At 42.2% G+C, this 25,889-nt stretch overlaps 1 protein-coding gene across 4 annotated transcripts in view; it reads left to right on the top strand.

Annotated features, from left to right (window-relative positions):
- The window catches only part of RAPGEF2 (Rap guanine nucleotide exchange factor 2), a 166,616-nt gene that overhangs the window by 66,622 nt on the left and 74,105 nt on the right, over positions 1 to 25,889 (top strand). For all 4 annotated transcript variants that reach the window (XM_079991335.1, XM_079991338.1, XM_079991337.1 and 1 more), the window contains exons 5-6: positions 21,231 to 21,306; positions 23,198 to 23,365. In XM_079991335.1, the coding sequence (XP_079847461.1) occupies positions 21,231 to 21,306; positions 23,198 to 23,365 (244 nt within the window). The remainder of the gene's footprint in view (positions 1 to 21,230; positions 21,307 to 23,197; positions 23,366 to 25,889) is intronic.

A 25,889-nucleotide genomic window follows, 5' to 3' on the forward strand; every position in this document is an offset into this window, starting at 1 on the left:
CGTATTCTTCCTTAAAAATACGCTGGCATTGAACCATTGGAGGAAGAGTGTTTCAAAGCTGAGCAGCAGTCACTAGGATCTTCTCTGGACATGACCTTGCTTCTGGGGCATAATGGCTATCACTAAGTAACCTGTTTTCCATGTTTGTAGTGTAACACAGGGAACTCTTCAGCATGAGACACGTTGTTGGCAACTGATCATTCATGGTTAATTGTTGCGGGATAATGAGCAGCTTGTGCGTTAAAGCTGGATCCCTCAGAGCTCACTCGGTGTAGTGAAACCCTGCTTTGAGAAGAGCCCTTGAGCATGGCTCCCTCAGTCGCTGGTAGAATCTGACAGTGGGCGTTTGCGGAAACGTTTCCAACATAAGAGCTGTTTCACAGACATGCGCCTCCTGGATTCCCTGCGTGACAGCTTCCGGCGGGGGGTGGGAGTCCTTATGGGCTGTTCTGATACCTCCTCGCTGTTCTCACTGGAAGTATCCCAGAGCCTCCCCTCCGACTCCCTTTCCTTTGGAGCTCCCGCACTCCCCCTACTGGTTCCCTCTTCTCCTGAAGAAGAGGCTCTCCTATTCTGCTGAAGCCTTCTCACCACCTGTCCTTCCGATGGCAGTTCCCTGACATCCACCTCCCCCCCAGGGCCCCCTTCACCCCCTCCCGCCTCTTCTCCTACTGGCGGCGAGGACGGAAATCCCTGGAAGGAACTCCCCTCATCCTCCGAGGATTCAAACACTTCTAACCACGGCCTACCGCCTCTTTCCCCCTCTTCCTCTCCTTCGTCGGAATCTGTTTCCACCTCCACTTCCGACTCTGGGAACCCTTCAAATTCCCCTTCCTCATCTGTAGTCCCGAAGTGTTCCCTCCTAAACCTTGCCACTGGTTGTGGTTTACTTGGGAAACGCCGATGAAACGTTTCTATTAAAATCTCGTCCTTGACTTCCTCTGCCGGTACCCATGCGTTTTCTGACTCTTCCTCCCCCTCCCATTCTACCAAGTATTCCACCTGATTCCCCTTCCACCTGGAATCAATGATCCCTGCCACATCCATGTTGCGTTCTCTCTCTTCTATGACGGGTGTTCGGGTGACCTCCCTCTCACGTTCCCCCCACTCACACCCCTCTCTGTAGGGCGACAGTAATGACCTGTGAAATACTGGGTGCAATTTCATGTGACTGGGCAATCGGAGTTTGAATGCTACTGGGTTGACCTGCTGTATGACCTCAAAGGGTCCCAACCGTTTGGGTCTCAATTTCTTACACCCTCCCTTGAACGGCAGTCCTTGGGTGGATAGCCACACCCGGTTACCCACCCTTATGGTTTCGCCTTCCCTCCTATTTCTGTCAGCTTGCTTCTTATATTCTTCTTTGGCTTTCTCTAAGTTGAGTTGGAGCTGACGGTGGATCGCTTCCATCTCTTCAACAAAATTTTCCGCTGCAGGTACACTCCACCTTCCCCCGCCCTCTCCTGGAAACGCCCGAGGATGACACCCATAATTGGCTAGAAAGGGACTCATCCCTGTGGACGCGTTCTCCGCGTTGTTGTAGGCGAATTCTGCCAGAGGTAACCAGTCCACCCAATCAGTTTCTCTGTCCTTTACATAACACCTCAGATATTGTTGCAAAACCCCGTTTGCCCTTTCTGCTTGCCCATTTGTTTCTGGGTGCCTGGCGGTGGAAAAACTTACCTCCACATGCAACATGCTCATTAGTTTCCTCCAGAACCTAGAAGTAAATTGTTTTCCTCTGTCGCTCAAAACCCTCAGGGGGGCGCCATGCAACCTAAAAATGTGCTCCACAAACAACCTTGCGGTTTCTTCCGCTGTCACTGCATGTGAACAAGCTATAAAGTGGCACATCTTAGTTAGTAGATCTACCACCACCATGACCGCGGTTTTCCCTTTGGATCTCGGTAGATCGGTCATGAAGTCTATGGATACCATCTCCCATGGCCTTTCTGGGGTGGGTAAGGGTTCCAATAACCCCGCTGGCGCCAACCTCTCTCCCTTTGCTCTTTGGCACCTGTCGCATCCCCTGACATACTCCCGCACGTCCTCCCGCACCTTGGGCCACCAAAACTCCCTGGTAACCAACCACATGGTTTTGTGCTGCCCGAAGTGCCCTGCCGTGGGGCTGTCATGCAACTGCTTAAGCACTCGCCCTCTTAGTTCCCCACCTGGTATGTAGAGCGCCCCTTTGTAATATAGTTTTCCGTTCTTTTCCTCAAACCCCCCAGCGTTTTCACCTGTCTCCCTGAGTTCCCTAAGTTTCTCTTGGGCATATTCATCGTTTTCAATACCCTCTACCAGTTCTCTTTGCCCCACCAATGCCGCCCCACAAACCCAGTGGTCCTCTGAGATGATATGTCTTTCTTCCGCCCCTCCTTCCCCCTCCAAGTACTCAGGTTTTCTGGAGAGAGCGTCCGCCCTGACATTCTCAGCCCCTGGCACGTAGCGAATCTCAAAATTGAACTTGGAGAACTCTTGCGCCCATCTTACTTGTCTCTGGTTCAACACTCGGGCTGTTCTCCAGTATTCTAGATTTTTGTGGTCTGTCCGTACTTGAACCTTGTGTTGCGCTCCAATCAACAGGTGCCTCCATCTCTTGAACGCTTCGTGGACAGCGAGTAATTCTCTGTCGTACACTGTATAATTCCTCTCAGACTTGTTCAATTTCCTCGAGAAGAAGGCACACGGCTTCCATTCCGACGTATTCGCTCCTGGCTGCAGAAGCACGGCCCCCACCGCTCTGTCAGACGCGTCGGTTTCCACCCTCATCGGCTGCTGCAGATCCACGTGTAAAAGTTGTTCTTCCGAAGCAAACGCCCTCTTTAAACTTTCGAAAGCTCGCTGCGCTTCTTCCGTCCAGACAAATTTCTTCTTACTGCTGAGACAATCCGTGATGGGGGCTGTTAAATGGGCGAAGTTCTTGATGAACTTCCGATAGAAGTTTCCGAACCCCAAAAACCTCTGCACATCTTTCTTAGTTTTCGGTGGCCTCCATTCCAGCACTGCTTGCACCTTGCTAGGATCCATGGCCAGCCCCTTGTCCGACAACCGGTACCCAAGGAATTCCACCTCCCTGGCGTGAAACTGACACTTCTCCAGTTTCACCCACAGCTGGTTTTCTTGCAGTTTGCTCAGTACTTCTCTTACATCTCGCACATGCTGCTCTTCATCCTCTGAGTACACCAGCACATCGTCCAAGAACGCAGCACAGTTCTTGTACAGCAATGGTCCTAGTACGTGATTAATAAATGATTGAAATACTGCGGAACCCGCCTGGAGGCCGAAAGGCATAACGCAGTACTCAAATGCCCCCAAGGGGGTGAACATAGTGGTTTTCCACTCATCTCCCTTTCTCATACGTATCAAGTTATACGCCCCCCTCAGGTCCAGCTTGGTAAAAATCTTCCCTTTTCTCACCCGGGTCAGAATGTCATCGATTCTGGGCATAGGGAAGGTCACGGGTTCGGACACTGCGTTTAGGGCCCTGAAATCCACAATTAATCTCGGTTTGTCCGAGTTTTTTTTGTCTACAAAGAACACTGGGCTACCCCCCACCGCTCGTGACTCCCTGATGAACCCACGCTTGAGGTTTTTGTCAATAAACTCCCTTAGCTCCTGCATCTCTCTGTCAGACATTGCATACACCTTGCCCACTGGCAATTGCGCTCCTGGAAGTAAGTTGATTTGGCAGTCAAAGGCTCTGTGCGGGGGTAGTTTATCTGCTTCCCTTTCGCTGAAGACGTCGGCAAAATCTGCATATTGTCGTGGTACCCTACCTTGTTCCATTGCTTCTATCTTTGCTAACGTGGCCTGAGTGCCTGCTTGGCCCCCTTTTTCTGTGCAGTGTCCCATACAATATGCTGACCCAAAGGAAACCACTCTCTGATGCCATCCCACAAGCGGATCATGCAGCGCTAGCCAGCTCATCCCCAAAATGATGGGCGCTCCTCCCAACGTGGCTATATTGAACGCTATCCATTCCGTGTGTCTTGCCACCCTCATTGTCATGGGGACCGTCTGCTGGTCTACTTCTCCCCCCAACAGCGCCCTCCCATCAATCGTGGTCACCTGCAGGGGATTTTTTTAAAGGAATGGTTTGTATCTGATGGGCGGCTGCAAACTCCTTACTCATAAAGTTGCAGGAGCTGCCTGAGTCTAATAGCGCCTTCACTTTTAGTGGGTGTCCGTTTGCCAGCTCCAGCAGTACCTCTATTACAAGAGCTGGTCTTGGGGGTTCTGGCGTGGGCACATTTACTGTTCCTTGGCCTGGCTGCTGTGCCCCGTCGGTGGCAGCCAGGCGTTGGCTTTTACTTGCTCCTTAGCTCCTTCTCCCTCCTCCCCAACAGCTCCCGCCATTCCTTGCCATTCCTTTCTTTGCGGACAAACTCTGGCAAAATGACCTGGCTGTTGGCAGAGAAAACATTTCTTGGCGCCTTTCCCCTCCTTCTTCCGCCCTTCACTGGGGTTTGAAATTGCGCGCGCGCGCGCTGTTCCGATTTCCATCGGCTCTGCTGGCAGAGAAGGCTGCTCTGGCATCTCTGGAATGCGGAAATCCCTCCAACGCTCCCCTTTCCCTTCCCGCTTCTCCAAGGCTCTGGCCTCCTGGCGTGAGCCTATGGCCAGCGCTGATTTAGTCAAAAGGTCCATAGACTCCGCCCTGGGCCCCCGGGAAAGTTCGTCTTTCACTGCCGAAGATAGTCCTTCTTCGAACAGCATTTGTATCGGTTCCGCTGACAAATCCCATCCTAATTTATGGATCAACATGGTGAACTCAGTCCAGTACTCACGGACAGATCGGTTCCCTTGTTTACACGCCATTAACTGCCTGCGCGCCACTCCCTGCTCAATCTCGCTGGAAAACATCAGATCCATGGCGCGAAAAAACTTCCTTGTGTCCCTTAGGGCTTCATTATTGGCTGCCATTAGTGGCCTCACCCAATCTCGGGCTGTGCCTTCGAGATGCCCAATCACAAAACCAACCCTCGAATCCTCATCAGGAAAATCATCAAACTGCAGATTGAGGGCATATTGCATCTCTGTCCTGAAGGCTTGATAATTCCTGGGATCACCCCCAAACTTCTGCACCAGTCCTGGCACTTTCCTCGAGAGCTGGGCGGCTTTCCCCTTTTCTGCATCATGAGCCCTCCTCTCCTCCAGCCTCGCCGTTTGCAGAGCTAACTGTACCTCCAACATCCTGTACCTTTCTTCCAGGCTAGGACCGGCTGCAGCTGCTCCCCCATCTCCGCCTCCGGCTGGGTTGCTCATGATGCCTCTCTTTGCACAAGCTGCTTTCAGGGACTGTCAGATTGCTGTTGCGGGATAATGAGCAGCTTGTGCGTTAAAGCTGGATCCCTCAGAGCTCACTCGGTGTAGTGAAACCCTGCTTTGAGAAGAGCCCTTGAGCATGGCTCCCTCAGTCGCTGGTAGAATCTGACAGTGGGCGTTTGCGGAAACGTTTCCAACATAAGAGCTGTTTCACAGACATGCGCCTCCTGGATTCCCTGCGTGACAGCTTCCGGCGGGGGGTGGGAGTCCTTATGGGCTGTTCTGATACCTCCTCGCTGTTCTCACTGGAAGTATCCCAGAGCCTCCCCTCCGACTCCCTTTCCTTTGGAGCTCCCGCACTCCCCCTACTGGTTCCCTCTTCTCCTGAAGAAGAGGCTCTCCTATTCTGCTGAAGCCTTCTCACCACCTGTCCTTCCGATGGCAGTTCCCTGACATTAATGTAAAGTGGTACTGTTCATTGAATGTAAAAGCATGATGCTGGTTCCCCCCCTTCCCCATTTTTCTTGGAATGTGTATGTTGAAAAGTTAGAAAAAGACTTTAGAAATGGGGCAAAAGCGATTATCAGTTGTGGATAATATCAGAGAGGTGGTGGCAATGTGGGACGTAGAGGGGGGGGGGGAGTCTTTCTTCACATGTCTGCACTATACAAGCCATGATCCCCTGTACATATGTATTTTATCCAGGACAAGAAAGAATAGTTTATCAGTACTTGTGGCTGAGCAAAGGGGGTGGAAGGCCTCTACTTGTTCTTGTGACCCTTGTTTTCTCCAGCCAAGGTGCTGCGTTGTGTATGAGGAAGAGCACTGCCAACATAACAGGGTTTAGGGAAGCTGTATTTCCAGTTCTTTGAAAGAGCAAAGAGGACCTAATTCACTAGAACTAGTTTACAGACCTATTGTTAATGTGAATTGCCTTTAATTCCATGAAATAAAATGTACATTTTCAAGTAGGTGTGTGTAGCTACCACATGAAATTTGAGCCAGTATGCTAAATGAATGAATGCTGCAGTGTGAAAAAGATTTTTGTATTCATCTTGCATTCTGGGATACAGAGGAAAAATCTGACAAAAATATTGCCAAGTAGCAGGTTGATACAGATTTAAGTCAACCTTGAAAAGGTCTCTCTTGATTTCTTTCCCTGTGCCTTCGCTTTTGGTGTCTCATAGCATTTAAATCAATTTTATGCCATTTTGCCTGAGGCTGTCAGCAAGGTAATACACAGATGTGGATTAAAACCACAAGAAACTGCATGCATTCTATCATGATTTAAAAAGCAGTAGTAACCAAATGGATAGCGTGTGTATCATATCAAGCAGTTGCAGAACTGTGTTTAGTAAAAAGTGGTAGTTACTGATAACAGTATTCACTGACCATTTTATAAATTTCTGAATTAACTACCAGAAAGTGTGATCAGTTAGTTACAGCTTAATATTCATTCATTTCAAAAGATTTGAGCTGCTTTCCAGGTGAACTCCTTAAACCGAACAGAAGTTGCACAATAGCACTGCTTGGAGGATTGTATCTCTACATGTTGATCCCAGAAGGTGATTGTACATGCACACAACCTTGTGGAAGTCAACAGTATAAATTAGATGTGCATCTGAATGCAGAAGTTACTGGTTTGCACTACATAAAATTTTAGATATATTACATCCCTTATGTGTTCTTCTGCTCACAAAAGGCTCTTGGTCTAATGGATGAAGAAGGGATGCAGTGTTATGCTAATTTTTCCCTGCAGCGCCCCCCAAAACTTGTTCAGACAGTTGAGGAACCCTTTGGTACAGGATGGAAGATGGTATGGGGTGTGTCAGTCAGCACAATCACATTCCCTTCTTTTCTGTTAGCCCCGGTATCGACTTGATCATAGAATCATATAATTGTAGAGTTGGAAGGGATTCCAAGGGTCATCTAGTTCAGTCCCCTGCAATGTAGGAATCCCAACTAGATTATACATGACAGATGGCCATCCAACCGCTGCTTAAAAACCTCCAAGGGAGGAGAGTCTACCACCTCTCAAGGGAGTCTTGTTCCACTGTTGAACAGCTCTTACTGTCAGAAAACTCTTCCTGGTGTTAAGTCAGAATCTCCTTTCTTGTAACTTGAATCCATTGGTTCAAGTCCTAGCCTCTGGAACAGGAGAAAACAAGCTTGCTCCATCTTCTTGCCCTTTATATATTTGGAGATAGCTCTCATATCTCCTCTCAGTCTCCTAATATTCAGGCTAAACATGCGCAACTCCCTCAACTGTTTGTCATTGGGCTTGGTTTCCAGAGCCTTGATCATCCCTCCTCTGCACACGTTTCAGCTCGTCATTAACTTTTTTAAATTGGGGCACTCAAAAGCTGGCACGTTACTCCAATTGCGGTCTGACCAAGGCAGAATAGAGTGATGCTATGACTTCCCTTGACTGGGGCACTATACTTCTGTTGATGCAGCTTAGAATAGCTTAAGCCTTTTTGCTGCTGCATCACACTGTTGACTCATGTTAAGCTTGTTGTCTACTGAGACCCCTAGATCAAAAGGGCACAAATTCGAATCCACACTTTGTTTGCGTATTTGGATATGCACTTAGTGTGAATCAACATCTACATTGGGATATGAATGGAATGTGTGTAGAAAGGTGCACCCCACTGAAAGTAATGTGGTTCAAATAGGCATATGTTTGTCTGGCATGCTAGAAGTTGCTGATAGGTGTAAAGAAGTATGTTTTGTATTGTATTCAGGCCTTATGATCTGCTCTTTTTCATGACTTTAGGTGAAATTCTAGCAAATGATAATTCAACTCAAAGCATTAATTCAAACATTTATTGTTATGTTTTAACAAAAAATGATAAAATTGAACATTTATGTTTAAGGTAAGTGGTAAGAATTCAGATAAAATACTATACAGTACCTTGTATCTTGTAATAGGACCTGCTGTAATACTGTCCTAAAAAATAGTTGAAAAACTTACAGTGAAATATACAGTGGAACTTTTTCACTGGCATTGCTTAAAACATCACTCATACTGATTGACAGTGAACTCAGTTTATTATCTCTGGAGCACCTTAAAGGTTAATAGGCATTTGCCAGAACAAATGCAATCTAAATTTTAGATATGACATGATTAATGGAAATTAACATTAGTTGGGTGGCAAGAAGAAAATAGATGCTTAAAACAACAGGTGACAAATTGCTTAGACAAGAGATGCTTTACAAGAGAGATTTTAGAAGGTTTTTATCTCTGTTCGTAGAGGTTCCACTTATTTAGCTGCTAAGAGTGTTTGAGATTTTAAACACCCAGGTTCAAATTTCTGCTCTGTTCTGAGATGGGTAAATAGCCACACGTCAGCTTAATCCTGACTCGTGATAGTGAATATTGTGAGGTAACAAATTCAGCTCTGAATTACTAGAAGGAATGGTAGACTATACAGTAAATGTAAAAAAGGAGATTAATTCTGTTATTTGTTTGTTCAGGATTACTACCTCTCAGTTTATTTTTGTGTTTCATTTATTGTACGTCTTTACTTGAACCCACCATATTAATCACAATATATTAAACAAAGTATGCAATCAAGTTGGACTGATGTCAACTTTTATTTTGGTATAGAGTATTTAAAAGATTTGATATTTCAGTGAGATTGTTACTTTTACTTTGCATAGCACATATCTCATGCTATATTTATAAACTGCTTTTGGAACACTTCTGTTTTTCAAAAGTCACTTGTGATTTATCATGGTGTAGTAGCTTCTGTTCAAGAAACCTAAGTCCAAGCTCAAGCTGGGCATGTAGAATTGGTTGCACAGCTATTTTGATCTAAGTTGTAATTATTCTAGATCACAATTTTTACATTCAGTTCTGCGTGTTAGTTAAGGATTGTTTTTGCCGCTATCATTTTATTAAAGGGTTTCTCATAGAATACAAATTAACCATTCCCCAGTCCTCCCTTCTTTTTCTCATCCCCCCCCCCCTTTATCTGCAAATGTCATTGTTTGGTCTATTCTTAAAAGTAAACAATATAATACATAGAGTGTGTGGTATCACATGATAGAAAGCTTCCATAAGCAGAAAAGGAAGGGATGCAATTTTTGCACTGCAGTGTCCCAAGCACACACCAAATCTTCTCCAAAAGATTGGGAAACCCTCTGGAGGAGATTTGGAGAGTTGCTTTGTGTTCAAAGGGAACAAAGGAAATGAGGATAAATAAGGAGTATTTAAAAGGCATATGTATGAGTTATATGTTTACCATGTTTTTCATTTGCAGTTTATCTAATAGTGCTTTTGCATGTCTTGGAAGTGCAGGCAGAGTATCAGAAATGGTAAAAGCTGTCCCATTCCTTGATAACTCCAAATATATTTTTCAGAAATACATTCATCTATAGGAAACTTTGCTTAGTGATTTTTCTTTCTTTTTTAAAATGTATTTTTATTAAAGATTTTCTTGGTTTACAAAAGTATGTGCAATGTCTCTCCCCCCCCCCCCAAGTACAGTGGTACCTCAGGTTACATACGCTTCAGGTTACATACGCTTCAGGTTACAGACTCCACTAACCCAGAAATATTACCTTGGGTTAAGAACTTTGCTTCAGGATAAGAACAGAAATCCTGCAGCAGCGGCGCAGCGGGAGGCCCCATTAGCTAAAGTGGTGCTTCAAGTTAAGAACAGTTTCAGGTTAAGAACAGACCTCCGGAACGAATTAAGTACTTAACCCGAGGTATCACTGTAACATTTTTTACAGATCAGTTTCATTTGTTGAGGCATTAGGAAGAAAAGGGGGGAAAGGTGAGTGGGGGTGGGGTCAGGTGGCGATGTTTCTATTTTACTTAATATATGTGGGGTTTTGTGTCAGCGTCGCTTGCGCAGGTTCTCTGCTATTCACTTGTGTTTCTTTAGTGGTGAGAGAGGTTGGGGTTGCCCTAGGGTGTGGTTGGTTGGTTGTGATTGGCTGTGAGTGATTTTTCTTTCTGAAACATTTGAAATGAAACATTGGCTTTTGATCGGTAAAGGAAAATAAAGTATTTCTTATTTCTCTACATCATCAAACACAATCATTGAAAGAAGGGAAGCTCAAATGTTTTCATTTTTTAACTGTTAAGTTTTCAAAAGATTTTGTTACATGTTGTATACAGCTGCAATATTTTGCATGGAATCATAATAAAACAATAAAATAGCAAAAGAACAAAGACAGGGCTTAGAATCTATCCAAAGCCAAATTAAAATAATAAATCTCTTAGTGTTTAGAATTAAACCCTAAAAGGAACAAGTGGGTTCAAGGTCTATCCTCTGCCCAAGGGAATCCTGACTGTTCGTTAACATCTGCAGTAGACTGCTAAAACAGCATGCAAACTGCTTTTCATGGAGACTTCAAAAGATTCTTTGCAGTTACTTTCTATTTTCCTTTCAATGAAATAAAAAGGATCCTTTTGGAAAACACAAGTCAATTGTAGTAGATCTGCCCCTTCCAAATGCTCAAGACGCCTTTCAGTAACTGAGTCCCTATAAATAAGACATTGCAGCAGTTGTTTGCTCTTGAGTCTCCTTGTTTTGATATACAGCACACCTGAGCCCCAAATGAACTGTGCTTCTGCAAGTACCATTGAAATGAATAGCACTTAAGCTGAAGCACTCTGAGGACTGGAGAATCTATGAGATAATATATTGCTTAGCCTTATTCTTTAGTAGCTATTGATAGTTTGTTTCAGGCTATTTTCCTCCTTGAGCCTTTTTGTCTTGTGATGAGAGAGCCTCTCAAGCCCTGCTTTTCACATCTGGAGGCTTATGCCCAATCATTATGCCATATCCTAGCTGATCCGAATAGCAATTTGTGTTCTGTTGAGACACAAGTTGCCGCAGTTATGAAGTTTTGGAAATATTTTGCTGTCTTCAAAGAACTACCATTGAATCTGTTCCAACAGGAAAAGCAAAGGGCAGCACATTCATATGCTTGTGCACAATATTCAGTTGGCCTTACTGCCAGGCAACTGTGCATAAGATTGCAAACAATCAGTTCGGGTTTAATAATGGAACTTCATTTTAAAAAATCCAGCAGTATGATACAAAAACCAATGTTTGTTTGTTTGTTTAAAGGTGATGTGAATCTGCAGTTGGAATGAACAATAGAAATGTAAAAAGATAAAAGGGACCCCTGACTATTAGGTCCAGTCGTGACCGACTCTGGGGTTGCAGTGCTCCTCTCGCTTTATTGGCCGAGGGAGGCGGGCGTACAGCTTCCGGGTCATGTGGCTAGCATGACTAAGCCGCTTCTGGTGAACCAGAGCAGCGCACAGAAACGCCATTTACCTTCCCTCCGGAGCGGTACCTATTTATCTACTTACACTTTGACGTGCTTTCGAACTGCTAGGTTGGGACCGAGCAACAGGAGCTCACCCCGTCGCAGGGATTCAAACCGCCGACCTTCTGATCGGCAAGTCCTAGGCTCTGTGGTTTAACCCGCAGCGCCAACCGCGTCCCTAAGAGAAATGTAGCCTGGTGCTTAAACAATGATGACACTGAGGGCTATTGCAGCAAACCTTTCCTTATGATTAGACTGTCAGAGTAGTACATTGGTTTGTCTCAAAGATGTTTTAAACAAGTGAGTTCATAATGCTGGTGGTTCTAGATGAGATAGAAATGCTTACTCTTTCATGAACATTCTTTCTTCACCAGAGATGTGGAAGCTCACACAGGTGTCTGAAAGTATTAACATCTCCTCTGCCCTGCAGCTCCTGTTATAGTTTTTGTAATTTGGTTTCTCTTCACCCGTGAAGTAAATCCTTGCCTTGTATTTGGCTTAAGATCCTTCTATTTGATCCATATGTATTGTCCATGGTGTGGTGTTTATGGTTAACAGTCTTATGGCATAAAATATTATATGTTATTTAATGCATAGATTGGAAGCATACCTACTCCGCCCCTACAGAACTGGTGGGTGGGGCATTAATGAATTTTGGGCTCAGGGTCACATTTGACTCATTATCAGTGTTAGAAATTCAGATGTATAAGCTAATCGCCAAATGACACCTTACATCTAGATTATGGTCGCTACAACAGATTGTCTAGGTGTCATTTTGTTGTTGTTGCTGCTGCAATGGAATTAGTTGTTATTATTAATATTATTCCTTTCATTTCTATTCTGCATTATATTTTAAAGAAAAAAATTAAAAGCAATATACAACACATCAAACCATCAAATAAAACAATCCAGAATTAAACAAATTCAAGCTTCAAGGAAAATATTTTAGATCCTTCTCTAAGTGACATTTTGCTTTCCCCATATTTATTTACCTTTTAAATACCCCATAGCAGAAGTACTTTAGGAAGCCAATGTGATGTAGTGGTTGGAATGTCAAACTCGGACCTGGGAGTTAAAACCACAGAAGGTGGTTAATGCATTTTGAACATGCTAAAGAAACCTTGGATTCACCAGGATTTATTTATTTTTTTGGTATTGGCGCAACATTTGCAGCATTTTTTCTCATGATGAATAACATTCCACTGAAGTGAAGTTGGACATGAAAACTAGGAATGTAGAGGCCCAGCAAGGGCAAGGGAGTAATAATGAATACTGTAACTTTTTTGTTGAAAATTTTGAATTACTTGCCAGTGTGTATTATAGCATATCTGACAATGTGGATGTTTGCGAATAGAACACTTGGATGGAGAAAGTTCCTCTGGCCTGTTGATGTCATGGTATTTTTAATTAACATAGGAAAATTGCACAGATTGTCTTTTTGTCTCCAATTTGCTCATGTGTGTGCATGTTCTCAGCATATTTTGTTACTCCCCTACTCTTTTTGGTGCTTCTAAATAACGAGTGTTTTAAAAAATATTGTTAAGGGTTTGCATAGCTTGGAGACAACAAATGCAGTTTTCTGTACAGTAGTAGCTTTCTGTCTTGTTTCAAATATGCAGATAAAAAGTTTTGCCAGCAAACATTTTCTATACTTGAATCAGAAATGCTTGATTCTCTTTCTGTATTTAGAGTGCAGCTGATGTTTTGGCATCCTTTTTACAATTGTTATAATAATTTTTCATGATGTAATTCTGACTGCTAAACAAATACAGTAGTAAAACCTGGTTTCTATGCAGGTCATTGTTCTGCTGAACAGACAGAAGAGAGGATTATGCTTTTCTGACATGATTTGTAAAATGAAAAAAACAGCAGCAACATTAAAAAACACCTTTTGGTTTAACATACTGTGTTAAAGAGTTCCCATGTTAACTCAGGCTTCAAAATGCCAGGAAATTATGGCTGTTAAGGGCCATACCCCAAACACGCATTATTAATATGGTGTGGTATCCTACCCTGTGGTTAGTTTCAGCTTCACAAGTACCTTGGCGCTGGATGGCTGAAGGGGGCAAAGGTATGGATCCTACTCACAGATTTGTTTGTTCACTGGGACAGATACATCACTTCTGTGCAACAGAAGAAGAACCAGTTTTCCAAAACACATGGTATAATTGGATACATCTTTCTGCAGAAAAAAGCACCCCGCAAAGCCTATGGAAGGAAAACACAGAACACCTGTCAACTTGCCAGAGTCCCTTATAAACTTTTAACTCATTCAAAATAAATCATTTCTCATCAATTATTTCCCAACTTGGATATGGACCATCCTTAAACATACCTTCAGGGCTGTCTTACCTATAGGTGCTAGGGGTGAAGGGCACCTGGGTGCCGGGCTCTCAGGGGAGCCAGGCCGAGAGTCCAGGGCCTGAGAGTTGAGTCCGAGGAAGAGCCTGCCCATCTGTTGGAGCGCCGCGACGGGCTCTTCTGCTGCGGGTGGCTCTGTGCTGTGAGTTTGGGGGTGACTGAGCCAGCAAGACACTGAGGTGGCCGGCCGGCTCCGCCCTCCTGGGACTGGGAAACCGGGGGTGTCTGTGTGCTGGGTGGATCTTTGCACCCCAGCGCTGCATATGCTTAAAACAGCCCTGCATACCTTCCCCTACACTGCCAAGTTTCAAATCAGTCAACTGAACTATAAGGCATAGATCCCACCCTTCTCTGATTTCTCATTATAATGGCAGAATGAATGAAACATTATTTGCGTCAGCCGTGAGCCACAGGAACAAAAATAAATGGCAGAATGAAATGTAGCCGACTTGTTCTTAACATTGGACCACAACTGTGGCCCTATAATTAATACTGTTTTATCAAGCAGTTTTCTTTGTAAAGAAATATAACTTCTAGGGCCATTTTTTGTTTTTTATAAAGCTTCATATCCTGACCTGGCATGATGGCATATAAAGTCTGGCCACAATAGGTGAAGCAGACCACTTAAAGGTAGTGAATGAACTTTCAGTGCAATCCGATGCACGTCTACTGTGAAGTAGGACCCCCCCCCCAGTGTTTGAATTGGGTTTATTCCCTAGTAGGTGTGTATATGATTTCAGTCTTAAGAGGTAAGAGAGAACATGCTTTCAGCCATGCCTTTAAATTAGGTTTTGGAAATAGTGTAGCTTGAGAGCATATTTTATATTCAGAACAATTAGTAGAGCAAGTATGTTTGTTCCCTTGGAAACCATTTACTTTTTATAGAACCATATGGAGCATTTTCTTCTTAAGTGAATATTATAATAAAATTAACTATACAAGTGAAGCGACTTCCATTTTTCCAGCCAGTTAGGAATGCTTTGATTCTGTCCATTGTAAGCATATTTTTAAGAGGGCTTACTTCAATGCCAAATGGCTGTACTGTATGAATCTGTTCTGGAAAAGGTGAGGTAAGCTTTGTTTTGAGTCTGCTTTAGTCTAGGTTGTTGTGTTATCTGTGCCAGACTGAGATAGTGTAATAGGAGAAGATATGCCAAGATATAGTACTATGAAAGCATGTGCAACTTTCAGTGGTGTTGTAATGGTAAACTTTTTAAGTACATGAGCGGTTCATGACAGCACCTCCCACCCCCAAAAAAGAGTAAAAAAATGAAGGCAACAATGTTGCTCCATTATTATTGTTATTTCTCTACTCATTCATTGAACTTTCAAACTTCTTTCATCAATAGTAGATCCCAGAGTGGCTTACGAAATGTTATATAAATCAGAACACAACACACACAAATAAAAAAGCATTATCAAAGTGTTAAAACCAACAGTGAAAGAGTACACTTTCTATGATCCTCAAACCAGTTCTTTGTTACAGTAGTAACAGGACCTTGAACATTCAGTTTCCACCAGAGGCCTGTGCTAACAAATAAGTCTCAACCGGATGTTAGAAGCCCCAAAGCGTATGAGTCATCTTTGTATCTAGAGAGAGGGCGTTCCACAGTAAGGGTGCCACTTCATAGAAGCCCTGTATCAGTGAAAGCCTTCCCCTCTCCTCCCCCCCCCCCCGTTTATACAGGGAAAAGGTGTTCAGGGCTTTATTATGTCAATATTAACACCTTGAATTGAGCCTACTAACAAAGCGGTGGCCAACGCAGATCCTGCAAAGCATATGTAATATGCACAGGTGTGACGGAAAAGTTTGTTTTGCTGGGCAGGTTGGGTCACCAAGTGAGCTCCAGAGAAGCGGACACGGAGCAATGGATCCAAACTACAAGAAAGAAGATTCCACCTAAACATTAGGAAGAACTTCCTGACAGTAAGAGCTGTTCGACAGTGGAATTTGCTGCCAAGGAGTGTGGTGGAGTCTCCTTCTTTGGAGGTCTTTAAGCAGAGGCTTGACAACCATGTGTCAGGAGTGCTCTGATGGTGTTTCCTGCTTGGCAGGGGGTTGGACTCGATGGCCCTTGTGGTCTCTTCCAACTCTATGATTCTATGATTCTAAGTGTTTTCTTTTTCTCTTCCCCTGCCAGTAAATGGTTAATGAATGGCAGCTTTTGATTGGCCGGGGTTCCAGGAGAGGGAGTTGAAAAGGAGAGGATTTGGAGAGACAGGTTTCAGGTTGGGAGATAGGGAGTGAGAGGAGAGAGAGTTGGTTCTGGGTAGAAACATCTGAGGAATATATCAAAAGCTACAGAAAGGAGTCTCTGAGCTTAGTGTGAAGGACAGTGTGTGGTGTCCTGTGAGAGTAATAGGCCAGGAATTAACTGGGAGGCTGAGGCCGAGCCAGGAGAAGTAGAAGCTGTAAAGATACAGTCTACTTAGGTCTTATTCCAGTCAGGAGGGGAGAGATTCTGCTACAAAAAGAGAAGACTCCGAAACCAGCTAATAGGGGTATGGTGATCCCTTGGGCCTGTTACTTGGAGTAGCTCAGGAGTAGGGTTGTCAAAGGGGTGTATAACTGCCAGGAAGTACCACCTTGTTTAAGAACTAAAGTATTAAGCGGCAACAGCTGTGCAACTGAGAAAGAACTGAAGTGAAAGAACTGGAAATAAGCTGAGCATTTACCCTTTAGTCTAACAAAACAAAACAAACCTGTAGCATCTACCTGAAGCGAAGTAACTGAACACAAGCAACTGAAGTTTAAAAGAAGTTGTGCTTGATTAGAAGTCCATAACATCAGTTAGATTTAGTATCAATATTATTAGGTGAACGGTTACCTGAAATAACATTATAACCTGAAGTATCCTTTGTTTTACCCGCTTTGTGTCATAAACTTCCTTTGTTTAATAAAATCTTTGTTTGTTTGATCAAATCCTGCCTGAGACTCCAAATTATGAAGTTTTCCCTCACACAAGTCCCCCACTAGATAATCTGAGGTAATTTGTAGAAATTTGTGTAACTGGTGTACTGTGAGGTGGTTGCACTATATTTAAGTGAGGGCCGGCCCAGTGGTGCCAGAGTGAAAAAGTGCCATTGCACCATCACAACAGGTGGAGCAGTCAGCCCTCTGGAGGTTGAGTTCTGCTCTTGCTATAGTTTCTGGATTGACTTCAAGGGTAGCCCTACAGAGATTACATTACAGTACTCTTAACATGAGCCACCAAGGCAAGTCCATCCCAGTCCAGAAACAGATGTAAGTGGTGTATCAGCCGGAGCTGGAAATAGGCACCCCTTGCTATGACACACACACTGTGTGTGTGTGTGTGTGTGTGTGTGTGAGAGAGAGAGAGAGAGAGAGAGAGAGATCATCAAGAGCACACCATTCATTTAATTCCTGTATACAAGAACCATATATCAACCTCTCGTGCCAGGTTTCAGCCTAAGTTATTGACCTCATTCAACCCCTGCCCCCAGGGAGTGGTTTAGCATAAAACAGCTTCATCTGGTTCTAATGGCATGGAGAAATAGACCTGGGTATCATCTGCATATTGGTGGCAATGAGCCCCAGATCTCTGGATGACTGCTCTTGGCAGCTTCATACTGATGTTAAATAGCATGTGGGACAAGATTAAATATTGCAGGATGCCACAGCGTAACTGGATGGGAGCACTATTAATGACACTCCCTTCCCCCATGGACCAAAAGGATGTCTCATGACAACCAGAAGTTGTGCTTTAAGTGTAGCGTGCCCAACTCTATGGAACTTCCTCCATTAGAAATCAGGCAGCACTGTCCTTGCTAACTTTCAGATGCCAGGCTGTTTGTATTATTAAAGTTGTTTTAATGGTTCTCTTTCTTGATCTTTTAATCTACGGTATCAGTTTTGTGTATTGTATATATTTTTTGAAAATGTCTTTGAGACATATAGTGAGAAGCAGTGCATAAAGCCCTTAAATAAATGGAATGCTGCAGAGTTTGGAATTCCCTGTGCCATTCTCTGGAAACATCCCTGCAGCTTGGAGCAAAACCACCATGATGTCATGGCTCTGATTCCTAACTCACAGAGCCTCTTGAGAATACAATAGTCAATAGTATTGAAAGGTGCTAAGAGATAACAAGAAGGAATATGGTCATTTTAGGAATAGGGTCCTATGGGAGAGGGAGATTTCCGAGAGTGGGAGAGGTTCTACTCTTGCATTTCTTCCCAGCATTCCTTAATTCCTAATTGGTGCCATGGATTAAGTCTGACTGTCTACCCAGGACGGGGGATGAGGTGATGCAGAATTAGGTCATCCTGTCTCATGACATAGCATTCTTGCTGCTGTCTGTTCCCCATGGCATTCCTAGTCAGCCTTTGAATCAGAGTCCCAAAGAAAAATTATGATACTTCTATCCGTCTGTGCACTCAGCATAAAAGGTAAAGGTAAAGGTACCCCTGCCCGTACGGGCCAGTCTTGACAGACTCTGGGGTTGTGCGCCCATCTCACTTAAGAGGCCAGGGGCCAGCGCTGTCCGGAGACACTTCCGGGTCACGTGGCCAGCGTGACATCGCTGCTCTGGCGAGCCAGAGCCGCACACGGAAATGCCGTTTACCTTCCCGCTGGTAAGCGGTCCCTATTTATCTATTTGCACCCGGAGGTGCTTTCGAACTGCTAGGTTGGCAGGCGCTGGGACCGAGCAGCGGGAGCGCACCCCGCCGCAGGGATTCGAACCGCCGACCTTTCGATCGGCAAGTCCTAGGCGCTGAGGCTTTAACCCACAGCGCCACCTGCGTCCCTCTGCACTCAGCATACTCTCAGTCTAAATGCAAAAATAAATGTTGGAGTCCCTGCAGATTAATTTCAGCAGTGAATATCTGTATAAACTGCTGCATAATTTAGCTGACATATAATTTTCAGGTGTAATTTTAACTGATCTCTTGATCACTTAAGGTGGTGAAATATCATTCAGTTCCCACCACAAAGCATGGTTTGTTTAAGGAGCCTGCACTTCCACCTCAAGACAGCTGACCTATTCAAATTGGGAATCAAATAAGTTTCATGGGCTTGTACGATTAGAGGTAAAGGTAGAACTGTTACAAGGGATCAATTAATGCTTTCCCATGGGAGCAGGAACACACAGACACCCCGGGCAATCCCAGTACCGGGACGACAGCAGAATTACTATACCAAGACTGTTTATTCCCTTCCCTCTGTGTGATACAATTTTACTACACCAGTCAGATAGGCGGTGTATAAATAATAAAATGGTGGTGGTGATGATGATGATGATTTGGCTTACGTGACCAATCTCAAGGTGGTCTCTTGCATGATAATGCTGCTTTTCATTTGTGCTGTGAAGAGCGACCCCATTTGACCAGTGGGACCGCATGGGGAGAATAAAGAGCATGGAGTCAAAAGCATGCTTTGAAAAGGGCCTATGGTGGAAAAGGAGTTCACAAGTTATAGTGCAAAAATTAATTAGGAATGGCGAGCCTCATAAATAAAGGGAATTGACTTATACAGAGTGCACTTCCCTTGTCAGTGTGGGATCTCTGTATTTAATAAGATGATTCTTAGTAATGTTGTTTGATGATTAATAAATCTTGATTATATATTGACATTTCTTGACTTCATTTCATTTACATTCCTAAAAATTCAGGTTTGACAACTTTGTACTCTGGCATTTAGGTAACCCTGACCTAGAGGCTCTCATTGATAATCTAAATTCAGCCTTCGTAGTATGAGTGCAATAACTTAATTGATTTAATCAATTAAAATTGCTGACTTAAGGATGGAAAGTGGGAAGGTGAATGCCATGAGCAAAGAAGTGGGGTTGCGGAGCATTGTTTCTCGACAGTGGGCCAGGATGCACCAGTGGGCTTTAGGCAATGTTCAAGTGGGCTTCAGTGCCATAGCCTGCCCAGTGCCTCTTCACTTGCCTTCCCTGCCCCCAAGTCATGACATAGCCTTCAGCTGATTCCAGCGCTAGCTGGAGCAATGGTGGCAGGGAGAAGAGTTCAATGAAGAAAGAAAAGGGAAAGGAAGTTCTCTTCCTCTGAGGAGAAACCACCACAGGAAGTGTTGAAGGAAATTAGGAAGGAAGCTAAAATGTTAATATTCACCATGAATGTTAATTAAAACAAAATAGTACAGCAAACAGGAAATAGAAATGAAAGGGATAAGGAAGGAAAGGTGTTGTAGGAGGAAGAAGTGAATATAAAAAACCAGAGAGGAGGGATGAAAGACACTATTAGCAGTTGGAGGAGAGTAAGGTTCAAGTTGAATGTAAAAGGTGAATGGAAACTACAGGAGATGGGAGGCAAGTGGGGGTAGGAAGGGAAAAAGAAAAAGCCACCTTCATCAGATCAGCAAATTCTGCCTAAAATGGGGATACTCAGTCACAATACCTCCATAGCAAATTTCTGTGCTTAGTTTGAAGAAAGTTAATCGATGGAACTGCTCACCGCAAGGAAAACACAGTGGTGAAGAATTTACACATTTCCAAAGATGGATGCCATATTAGTAGAAAGTGATGTCCATTATTGCCAGTTGATTGTCAGACTTGCCCACTATTTTGTAACTGCTTCTGCTCCTGCACCACCATTTTGTCACTGGCTGACCTCAGTAATTTTCAGCCATCTGAAGTGGGCCCCGGGGCTACAAGGTTTGAGAACTCCTGCTCTGGAGCTGAAAGACCTGAAATTCCACATATATCGTGAGGCACAGATGGATTCAGGTTGAGAGGAAAAGGGAGTGGCAAAGATTACGAACATTTTTCTCCAGTAACCAGAAACTGCCTTTCTACTACAGTGATTGCTGTGTAATATAGTCCTCGTAATGCTAGCATAACGTCATTGTGATGCTGAGCAAGTATAGCAGTTTCTAATTATTGACATTTCGGCTATATAAAGACAGGTACTTAGTGGTTTAACAGATTTTTACAAGTGACTTGCATTTTATCAGTACAAGCAAAATTTGTGCAGAGGTGAGAATAAATCTTTTGAGTTTTTCTATTTTAAGAGTGGTTCTAATGTCTTACATTTTACATTTGGATCCATGTGCCTTAGTAGTCAACAGTATAGTATTGGAGAAAGTAATGGGACAAATTTCTACTATGAAACATGTGTGCCAAAAATACAAAATGAAGAATCCCATAAATTTTTAGCAGCCTTTAAGTCTAATTTGTATTGTCAATACACTCCCACCCCTGATATTGCCTCAGAAGAAGACGAAACTTGATTGAAAATGTGGTTTTGTCATGTGCGTAGCATTAAATTTTAAAACTGTAGCTTTATAGACTTGGTTTTGCTCAAAGTATTTTCTGTCCTCTTTCAGTTTTGGCAAACGTTCTGCAGGAAGCTTCAGACGTGGCTGTGAATGCATTGTTCTAGAGCCATCTGAAATGATTGTGGTAAGCATAACTAGATGAATGTCTGTGTTAAGGAAATGTACAATTATGTATTTGAGAAGTGTATCATTAGCCATCTTTAAAATGAGTTAGTTGCTTGGGTTTTAAAATAGGTTAATTTAAAGAAGACCATGGAAAGAAAGTTCTATGTCCCTTCCAACTCTGCAGTTTATGATTCTAGAACTCCTGTCTCCTGCATCCACCTGCAACCCTTGAAAAACCTGTCTAGAAAGGGTGGGTGTGTCCTGAACTATATAGAACGGTGCTGGACAGCTCTCTAGATCCCATCCCATGTTGCTCAGGAGGAGCCCCCACCCCCAGTTGTCTGAACAAGTTTCTTTAGGCACAAGTGGCTGCAGAGGGAATGAGGGTATGGGAAACTTTCTTCCCGTGAACTTTCTTAAGTTAACTTGCCTTAGAATCCAAGTCATTATGTGTACAATAGGTATGCATACAGGATAACTATATTTTATCTGTTATACAGATTAAAATTCAGTGTTGAATAAGGAATCCTAGTTTTGTATAAATTTTTAAAGATTTCTTTAAGATAGCTGGATTTAGCAACACACCTGGAGATACTGCCAGAATATCTAATTTAGTGGCCAGCAGAGCGAATAAATTCATTTTTGTGCAAAGAAACTTTCTTACATAGGCCTTCTGAGCACACAATTAATATATCTACTAGCAGATTCACAAAGTGACCTTTTAGGAAGCTCTACAACCTACTTTTCAGGTTGGTTTAGTCTGATCATTCAATTTCCTTCAAGACCTCCCCCCCCCCACATTTCAGGCATTTCAAAATCCATTACATAATTGCTTTGCACCTTATTGTTTTTGGTGGTTTTTTGCTTTTGTTTTGTAAAGCGAAATGTTTTGGGTTGGACTAGATGACCCTCATGGCACCTTCCAACTCTACAAATTCTAAGTAAAAATTCTTGTCACTACGTATAGGGAACATTTACATTTTTAAATACTTCCTTTTGGTGACTGATTTCCTCTCTTCCTGCTATGATTGGATTAATCACCATATGAAACAAGGGCATTACCCCTCTTCCATATTTCAAGCAGTGGGTGTAGAGCCTCACAATACAGTATTGCAGCTAATGCTACTTTACACAATACTTGCAGTAGCATTCAGAACTGGCACCGAGTTGTTTATAAAATAGTTGTTGCATGCTTTGTCATAGCTCAGAGCCTTATCAAATACAGTGTTACCTTAGCAGCTGAGCATCCAGATTTCTACCATCTCCAAAATAGAAAAGGCTGTGTGCAAGATGCAAAATACAATACTTGTTGTAGGTGTGTATCAGAAGATTCTTTGTGGGGGTTGACATTATTATAGTACCCTTGTGCAGTTTTCCTTCAAATCTTTCTTTTTTCTTTTTAAAATTTTGCTTGCTTTAGAGGAAATAGGATGCTGTGTTTTAGAAGAGCTGGCTCCCACAGGATGGGAGGGGTAGCTCCCCAATGGCTTATTGAGATCAGCCGGAAAGCTTCAAGTTCGCTTCCTTCAGAAATGTTCTTTTTTTCTCCCCAGTAATAAACTAGCTTTCTGTGTGAGAGAGTAAAAAACAGACGCTTCTAAATACACAGGTGTGCACACGCACAGTAGGTCAGTTGTAGAATATATGAATGTCAGCTGAGTAATTGTCTTAATAATTATGCCTGCTCATTCTCACTATGTAGGAATAGCTTCTACTGTGGAAAATGCAGAAAGTTTTATAACTACTTACTGCTGATTTCTGTGAGAATACCATTTCGTGTGTTCTATCTCAAACTGAAATGAATGCCTGTGCTTTCTAATTGTAGCAGAGAAGAGGCCATCCATAACCTTATTTATTTTTATCATATTACAAAATGTAATTTTTTGCTATTAAATATGCCTTTTTATCAGGTGGATTATATGGATGAAAATGAAGAATATTTCCAGCGACAAGCATCTCATAGACAATCTCGACGGAGATTTAGGAAAATCAATCAAAAAGGAGAAAGACAAACAATTATTGACACTGTGGATGCTTATCCTGTAGGGAAACCACCGTTACCTAGAGGTTATCACACGGTAAGCCATCCAAATTATTTTGATAGTGTAACAAATTTGAATATTAGCAGCTGCCAAATGCTCATTCTCATTTTGTGAAAGATTCACATGGCCACAATTTGCCTTTCTTAAAATTTCATGTGCAGGAGATTCTTTAGTCGCTATAAAGAAGAAACTGAACTTGTAGTTAAGAGTCATTGGAATAGTTTAGAAATACTGCTTTTGGAGCAGATCAGCTTCAAAATGCCAGCTTAAAACACTTTATTCAAATTTGATCTCTGTAATAGATAATTCTGCTGACTTTATTTAGTTTAAAAGACATCAATAAACCAATCACTGAAACATTAAGTTCTGTGAATAGCCACTTCTTCTTGAAGCACTATCATCTATTTAGGCCATTATTTTGCTTTATCTCTTCTCAGCATGAGAAGTAGACCAGAGCGGGTTGTTTATACTGATGTGACTAATATCAAATTGTTCTAACAAATCTACACCATGCCTTTATCATCTGAGAGAGCATTATGTCTATATTGCTTTAGCCTTCAAATTATAATTATTCTGCATTCTCAGACTGATGGAGAAAAGTCTTCACAGTTCATCACTGTAGCGTAGAATTACAAAATTGCGAACACTGATTTTCAAAATAGAAGAAACCCATATTTGTGTTCTGTGTTCCTAAGTGCTTAAGATGGATGTTTCATTAAAACATTTATTATTATTATTATTATTATTATTATTATTATTATTATTATCAAAATCATCATCATCATCATCAAGTATTGTTTCTTACTAATTCACACTATCAGCTGCACATTGCTGGAACTAATTTGGCACCAGTGCTATTCATATTAGCACTTTCCATTATGCAAACAGTATTCTAGTACATAATTGTATGGGGAATTACGACATTTACACATACCTATAAAATTATAAATGTCTTGGGACCAGAGTGTCCTCCTTGGGACTGTATCCTTCTGCATGAAGATGCCTATCAGTCATCATCTGAAGCCCTGTTCTATTCTGCCACCAAGGGTAATGGTAATGTGAGATTGGGCCTTTCCTTATCTGTGTAGCTTTCTCCTGATAGAGGCTTGACTGGCCGCATCATAAATGGTTTTTGTGTGGCAGTCAATACATTTTTATTTCATCAGGCTTTTAATGAGTTTCAACTCATAAGTTATATTTGTTTCTTACTTTGCTTTTATTGTAGTTTTGTTGCTTTCACTTTTTTCTAATATTAAGAATTTGTTTTGTTAATCTGAATTGCCTTGAGGAGCAAAAGGCAGTGCCATCATATTTCTATAAATAATAATACTCAGTATTGTTGTGTGGCAACAAAAAATCCTCACAATCACGTATATTGAGGCTGTGTTGCATATTGAACAAGTATTTTAATAGTTCTTTTCTCAAAGCTCCAGAGAGGTATACAATCAAGGAAAACAAACATTTAAAACTACTATAAGCACCTCAAAAAATATAGTTTCACTGGAAGACTTGACAAACCAGAAACATTTCACAATGTTATGAAAAGGGAACCAGCATCACCCTATATATTGCTAGTTCACATGATTTATCTTCACATAATTGTATTCCTGAGCTGATATGGAATACAGTTCTTCATGCAGGGAATAAAAGTCTCCCAAAATGACTATGTGAGCTATTCTTTAGTGTTTGTGATTAACTCTGTAGGAACTCAGAGTTCCTCACAATATAAAGCCTCAGGAGTACATAGCCATTTGAGATACTTCATGTGCTCTCTCGGATTTTAAAGTACTCAGGATTTCCCACTGTTTCCTTTCCTAAAAATTAGGAGTTAATTAAAATTAAATTAATTAAATTAGGAATTTAATTAAGAATTAAAAAATTCTTGTCAATTTCCATCTACAATTCCACCTGCAACTGTTAGCACCTAAAGGTTTAACTATGTCTCTTGTTAATTGTCCAAGTTTTTTCTTAGATGTCTTGTGAGATTCTTCAATACTTAGGTGTTTTGCTTGTATGACAGAAGGCTTGATTTTTCAGGTTTTGATGTAACCCCAGCTTTCATTGTAATTTTATTATGAACAATTTACTGAAATCTAATAAGTTGATTTGTGGTGTACTAATATGGCATACTTCTTGATCAGTTTTATGAATGACTAAAAGGAAAATGTTAATTTATGATCATATGTTCCCATTACTCAAAGTTAATCAGTTTGTTTGTGGGAAGACGTGCCTCTCCAAACACATGGTAGGAACATGCAAAGAACCTCATTTTAGATATGGTTTTCTCATATGTACCCACAGAGAGTTTAGAGATGCAAGTCTTCCTTTTGTGCTATACATATCAAGGCAGGAAAACATGGCTGCCAAATAAAATATGAATTTCTTTACAGTGTTATAGTTTCTTTTAGGGTTATAATATGTAGATATACTGATTGAGATAGTATGTAATCAGCTGACTGTGTTTCAAAGACTAGTGTACATAATGACAGAGAAGTGAATATATGTTATGTTTTAAAGGAAAGTGCTTGACAAATACTAGCAATGCTGCTATTATACTGTT

The sequence above is a fragment of the Podarcis cretensis genome (assembly GCF_951804945.1).
Source record: "Podarcis cretensis genome assembly, chromosome: 9".
Classification (NCBI taxonomy): domain Eukaryota; kingdom Metazoa; phylum Chordata; class Lepidosauria; order Squamata; family Lacertidae; genus Podarcis; species Podarcis cretensis.